Source organism: Eupeodes corollae, chromosome 1, assembly GCF_945859685.1.
Source record: "Eupeodes corollae chromosome 1, idEupCoro1.1, whole genome shotgun sequence".
Lineage (NCBI taxonomy): Eukaryota > Metazoa > Arthropoda > Insecta > Diptera > Syrphidae > Eupeodes > Eupeodes corollae.
In genome coordinates, this window is record NC_079147.1 from 173988016 (window position 1) to 173995345 (window position 7330).

Below are 7330 nucleotides of genomic sequence, written 5' to 3' on the forward strand. Positions count from 1 at the left end.
GAATTGACTTGCTCCATATGAGCTACGTTTAGCTCTGTGGTTTCAAGCGATTCGGGGTTATCACTCTCGCAACCCGGAAAATGCGTCTTCATCAGTAACTCAAGAGATTCGGCTGGAGAGGCTATCCAGGTTCCATCAGGCTTTTTTAGAAATGAAGGATTACGATGTTCCTTCGATAAAACTTTGCTGAGCTTCAAAAAACCACGCAAATAATTTGCACATTATTCTGACTCGTTAAAGTGAAATTATAAACTTAGTGAGATTTTATTGCATGAAACTTCCCTAAAATACAAATATGAGTATGCATATATATTGAAGCTGTTCAAGATTTAAAAACGGTTAATTGTAAATCAAAAGAATTCTCGTTTCGGTAAAAAATATGTTGTATACATAGTTTAAGGATGCAGTTTAAAAAAAAAATACATGAGCTACAAGTAAGTACAACGAATTTTATTTAGATCTATTTAAAACTTTTTTTCATACCTACAAGTTCATTCCAATGCCAATTATTGAAATGTATCAACTCTACATCGTCATTATCTTGCTGATCCACGGGTATAACTGAAATGATCCTGCCACCATATTGCCATGGGGCATGGTCTTCAATCAATCGTTTTCTCTTATAACCAGCATCAGGCTGGTTATAAATATTGTTATAATTGTTATTTTTCACTATCTTATCATTTTCTTTGAATACATTGTCGTTCCTTAAAATATTGTTTTTTTCTCTTGGTGCTAATGGATCTTCACCGTATAAAATTTTATATTTTTGTGAATTGACGAGGATAATGATTTGAAAGAGTCCAACTGCTCCAGCCCAACTATAACCTAAAAACACTAAACAAAATAAAAACTTTTATTATGACAAACACAAAACAACATCAACTGTTATAATAAAGTATGAATCTTACGAAGGTAAAATCCTCCAGCTAACGTCATTCCAATCAAAATTCCAAGATTAACAATTTTTTTTAAAATTATCATTGCGATAATGTGAGTCCCAAGCGAGGTTAAAAATTGTACAAATTGCGAGCAGATGTAAGGAATGAGAAGCACCTTTTGGAGCTGTAATTATTTGATTTAAATAAGGAAAAATAAGAAAAAAGATTAATTACTGAGGCTTAAATAAATAATCACAAAATTAAAAACAAAATTTTAACTTCCCATAAGAAGTTATTGTTATCGTTCCGATTTGTCGAATTGAAAATTCTAACATTTCTTGACGTTTCAAGGTCCCTAGAGTCTAAATAAAACATTTTTGGAGAGTTCTCTGCGCGTGCGTTGTTGGGATGTTTTTTTTTGTCGTCAATAGCTCACCAACCAATAGAGATATCGACTTCAAATAGAGGTGCAGAAAGGACTCTAAAAATAATTAAGTGGGTGTTTTTTTTACCAAAGCAATTTAAAATGGTGAACATTTTGGTTAACCAAAAATACCTCACGAACCAGTAACGCTAGCGACTTAAAATTTTGTATTATACATATATTGTAACGTGATGCCAAAAAAGTCTATTTTTGGAAAGTAATTCAATTAACGTTTTTTTATAAATAAAAAAAAACTGGGAAAAAATTATTGTCACCTCGAATATTTTACTAAAAAAAAATGATTTTATCTCCAAAATAATTGTATGCAACGAAAAAACACTTTTTTGACATCTGGTGAAATTTTGAAGAAAATCGAGTTGATAGTTTTTTTACAAAAAAAAAATCAAAATGTTTCCTTGTTTACTAAAAGTGCTGTAGAAACTATTGAACAATCTTTTCCTTTGAGACAAATAAGGTTAAATAGCAAGACGGTCCTTCCTCCTTACTTAGTTGAAATCATTAAAATGAGAAACAGTTTTAGAAGAAGTTGGATACGGACGGAAAATTCTTACAAATTTGATCAAAGAAGGTATTTCGAGATTTAGAAACAACTAATGAATCCAAAAATTAAGAGGGCAAGAGAAAGGTGACAAAGCTTTCTTTTGTCCTTTCATCTGGTTCTGAAAAGGCAAACGGTTTAGTCAAAATATTTACCGACTGCCATACATTAACCAATAACTCCACAACAAATAGCAATGTAGAATCTTTAATTCTGCAATTATTGCATTCGATCAACTCCAGTATCTTAAAACATCAGGAAGAGTATATTACAATTAAGGATGTTATTGATGTAATCCTTGGATTAAAAACGAGAAAGTCAGCTTGCTTTGACAACACACAAAATCTTTTTTTAAAAACCTTCCAAGGTCAGGTATACAATTTCTTTTACATTTGTTTAATTCTTGTATTAAGACAAGCTACTTTCCAATAGATTGAAAAAACGCTAAAATTATTCCAATTTTGAAACCTGGAAAAAGCGCAAGCAATCCTGTAAGTGATCGTCCTATAAGTTTACTAAGTTCTGTAAGTAAGTGTTTTAAAAAAATAATTAAAAACAAACTAATGGCATCCATTGACAATAATAACATTCTGCCTCTTGAGCAATATGGATTTCGACCGTACCATAGTACAGTGCACCAAATTGATCGAATAACCAGAATCATTAAAACCTGTTTTACCAATGGTAAAAGTTCCGCTATAGCTTTACTTGACGTTGAGAAAGCCTTTGATTCTGTTTGGCATGACGGGCTCTTACACAAGCTTGTGATGCTGAAAATTCCTATGTGTATAATAAAATTGTGAAGTCCTTTTTGTCATCAAAAAGTTTAGTTGGTTCTGTTAACAGAAATTTTTCCGAAATCTTTTATTGTACTGTAGGCGTGACTCAGGATCCGTTCTTGGCCCAATACTCTATTCAGTTTTTACTGCTGAAGTTCCTGTTTTGCAAAATTGCAATAAAGCTATATTTGCAGACGACACCTGTGTATTTTCTTCTGATTCACTTGGTTCCATTATTGAAACCAATTTGCAACCACCTTCTTTGAATGCACTTCAACAATATTTGAATGATTGGAAGATTAAGATAAATGCTTTGAAAACTCAAACTCGAAAAAGAAAAGCATGTTTTTTGCCAAGCAACTCCCTCTTAATCAACGGGGCGTAGAAGCGAACTGCAATTCAAATGTTAAATATCTTGGTGTCCACTTGGACAGTAAACTAACTTTTGGAATTCATGTCCAAGAAATCATAAAAAAAGTAAACGAAACCATTGAAATTCTGTAACCTTTTAATAATCGTAAATCAAAGTTAAGTCATTAAAATAAACTAATTATATTCAAAGTTATTTTTCAATCAATTATTCTATCGGGATCACCTGCTTGGGGTACCTGGGCAAAAAGACATATCAGAGTGTTGCAAACTTCCCAAAACAAGTTGTTAAAAATGATGTTAAACCTTCCTTGGCATTTTTCAAACAACGAATTATACATGTTAACTAGTGTTGAATATATTTCTGATAGAATTATAAAATTAAAAGAACGATATAAAGTTTCCTGCGAAATATCTGACAATGCTTTAATTTCAAAAGACTGATTTTGGTTCTGTATTTATATTTTCTTTGGTGTTGTTAATTTATTTATTTTCGTTGATTAATTTATTTATTTGTTATTTATTTATTTATTAATTTTGTGTTTATTTTGTATTCATTTAATGCTATTCTTTTTATACACATTTATTTATTTATTCACTTATTTATTTTAATATTTATTATTTTTGTAGTTTTGTGTTATTTATTTATTGATTTATTTATGTATTTATTTATTTAGTTATATATGAATTTATTTTTTATTATATATGTTTGCATTTCTAAATGCTATTGATTTGTGCTCATTGGCACTTTATTTGTTATATATCTTTAATGTGTATACTTTTACAGTTTTGTTAAAGTTATAATTGAAATTTCGCACTGTTAGCTTTTGACTGCACTCTTTTGTTATGCTCTTTAATGAAGGTTTTTAAGTAGCTTTTCCTTCAACCAATACTTTATCTTTGAATTTTTTGTTAAAAACTCATTTAAACTCGGCAGTATTAATATACCAATCTTTGTAAATTGTGCAATACTCGTATATATTTAAAATAAAGTTAAGTAGCTACATTAAAAATCAAAATCAAAAAAATAAAAACCTTCAATACTAAAATTGTATACATTTTCTTTCGACTGAAAAATAAAAAAATTATTGGCTTCAAACTAATTTTATCGCACAGAAAATATTATTTTTGCCATTCAGTGAATTGTTTATAGTTTGGATTGAAATTTTTACATAAATAGACTAGCACTTGAATAGCACTTCAAAACTGCAAATATGTTTTGAAAATCAAAGTTTTTTTTAGCGATAAAGATTACTTTTGGTCATTTATAAACAAAATTTTAAAATCAATGTTGGCCACTATGGATCCATGATTTTTGATTTCTTCGTTCATCAATTGAACAACCTTGTTGTTCAGGAGCTGTGGTTTCATCAAGACGGCCGGTTCACGACACGCCGCCGCCGGCCGCGGGGCAACATAGATTTATTTAAGGAAACGATTGTTAACTGTATAATTTCACTTTAAGGATACGTTACGTAACCTCTAAAATCAGGCTGTTCAAAGTCACTTGACTAATTCCTGTGTTGATATGCGAAGTTGCTAGCACGAAGAAATTTATTTTATTTTATTGCTGATATACGGCCATAAATGTTAGTCATCCACCTCCAGATAGTCACAATTAAATTATAATGTCAAGAGATTATTATCAAAATTTTGTTTATTGTCTACTTTGGTTATGTATTTATAAAACAAAATAGAAGCTATAAAAAAATAAATAATTTGAAAATAATTGCAAAATTCCCTTTAAAATACCTGAACTTCTTAGATTTATCAAATTAATTGATCTTTGATATATTTCTTATGTTAACAAAATTAACTGTAGGTACTACCTAATTATAAATCAATGCGATTTCAAAAGATCACATGTCAGCAAAGAAAACAATTATTCTATAAATGTGTGCCAATAGCCTCGTAAACATTCAAAATTAATTTCCTAAAATTCTTAACTTAGAAAACATAACTTAGAAATAAAATATAAATTACTATTCTCATTTTGTAGTACCCGTGGCATGGTTAGTACGTTGTACTGTCATGCCAGAGGTCTTGGGTTCGGTCACTGCCTAAAGTTTTTTTTTCACGGGCACTGCCTCTTGTGAGGAATTGACGAATTCTGAAAGAGTATTTCTTGTAATGAAAACTACTTTCTCAAATTAGCCATTCGGATTCGGCTTGAAACTGTAGGTCAATTCCACCCCTAACATTAGTAATCGCACACAAGAATGGTTATAAGAGTTGTAAGTCACTAGATCCTAGTTCTCAACGGACTGTTGCCCCACCCAATTTAATTTCAAATCATATTTTGAAACCTAAATAGTACTAGAACGATTATGAAAGTTTCAGGGTACTGACAGTAATTTCTATTCCAACAAAATGACATTCACCGCTTGCAAAATATAGTAGAACCAGTTATTAACAATCTTTTATTCAAAAATATTTTCTAAGCTGAACATGACATTGGAAAAGAGTGACATAAGTGCTATTTTCCCACACATTTGCATCATTTGGATATCAAGGTTATACAAAGAATGTCATCGAGTGGAACCGAAAATTACGTTGTGTTGTGTATTTTTGTTTTCCAGTAATTATTGTCCATGCAAAGGTTTTGTTTGTCAAGTATGATTCTCAGAGGTCTTGATTGGAATTATTACTTTTTATAGTTTAGTCCATTCACTGAAGTTCATTTTTATTTATAGTTTGAATTAATTTATGCATGCATCTAATCATTTGGGTGACTTCAAAATTATTTTTTAAATCTGTACCCCACACTATGACAAAGATGATTAAAATAGTTTAAAATATGTACACACAAACTATTAAAACTTATTAAAACTAAAAAAACAAAATTAATTCTAACATAACTTTATCATACCTTCAATGCTGCATATATTGCTAATGCACTTGAAATAACATGAAAAGCACAAAATCCTTTAAAAACAATTGAGTACGTATGAGGACCTACATATATAGAAAAAAAACAGACATTTTATTTATAAAATATTTTAAAATAAATACATCCCACATACGCCCCGATATTTCGTCAATCACTCTTAATATAAAAACATCCTGATTATGTTGTTCGTTCTTTTCAATGAATTGTTTTGTCGATGCGAAAAGTGATGATCCAAATAAAGCCAGTATTAAAATCACAACCACAGCTTGAAACTACGAAATGTTTTGAAAAGTTTAAATTATGTTGGTGTTATTTTCACACAAATTTTATAAATGTAGCTCACAATGGAAAACCCAGCAGAAAGAATAACACCTAATCGAACAGAACAATAAAAACAAAACGTTTCCATCCAAAGCATTTTGAATGAATAATTCTTAAATTGCTCACATTGGTCAGGCATACGAATAATAATATTTCTGTTTGTTAATATAGATTGACCATGTTTGATAGGGCTGAACAGAGAAAGCCCATTAGATATGCTTTGATTTCGTTGAACTATTGACAATGAAATGAATATGAAACTTTTCTTTTCTTCATAGTTATACAGTAAGACCTCCTTTAGGTGGACAATGAATTTAAAGCTTTCTAGATATCCACTTAAACGTTTGCATGTTGGAAAAAATGATGAGCAGTTTTCAAGTTTTCGAATTTCAATTTTTTATTAAAAAATAAAAACAATGACATTTTAGATCATCAAATATTATTGAGCCTGTGCAGAGAAAAAAATATTGAAATCGTTTGAGAACGCTTAAAAACAAAATAACAGTAATTTATTATTAGTACCTTTCTAGAGCAATACAACATTTTTTCACTAAAAGAAACCAAGTTAAGAAAAAAAAATAAGAGAAAGTTTAATAAAAATCTATAGGTTTGTTTTTGAGAACATTTGAATTTTCGATTTTTGGCCAAAAATATGTATGAACAAAACTTCTAATGCGAATCGGATCAATTCCCAATGGTTTGGGATGCAGGGGCAAGGACAGATAGACAGACGGACGGAATCGGGGACGATTAAAATCTCGAATTCTTTATTTTGTACAAATGCAAAACTTGAAATATGTCTCAATTAAAAAGTTTGATTTTTTTTGCTATAATGGTTTTTAATTAAAAATTATTGCTTTGAATGGTTGTAAAACAGTCAGTAATGTGGGATATCATTGTAACCAATGTATGTAGATGTATAGGGTTGCTAATATGTGGTTGTACTGTAGCATTTTCAGAAAGGATATGCTCGAGTTCAAAGTTAATGAGTGGTCATATGTTTTATGTTGGTATTTATATATGATTCTATTGACTTTTACCCTTGAAAAAAGGAAAAAATCAATTTCTTTTAATCTTTTGTTGAGTGTTTTTTCATAAACATTGTAA

General features: G+C 29.9%; 1 protein-coding gene across 1 annotated transcript; it reads right to left on the reverse strand.

Annotated features, from left to right (window-relative positions):
• Positions 1–429: 429 nt before the first annotated feature.
• LOC129954141 (uncharacterized) lies at positions 430–6391 on the reverse strand. The gene is made up of 5 exons (XM_056067855.1): positions 6246–6391; positions 6036–6174; positions 5882–5967; positions 912–1065; positions 430–837 (listed from the first exon to the last, which is right to left on the reverse strand). Exons 1-5 carry the CDS (start codon positions 6360–6362, stop codon positions 461–463), a joined length of 873 nt encoding a protein of 290 aa, XP_055923830.1. The 5' UTR covers positions 6363–6391; the 3' UTR covers positions 430–460.
• Positions 6392–7330: the final 939 nt, after the last annotated feature.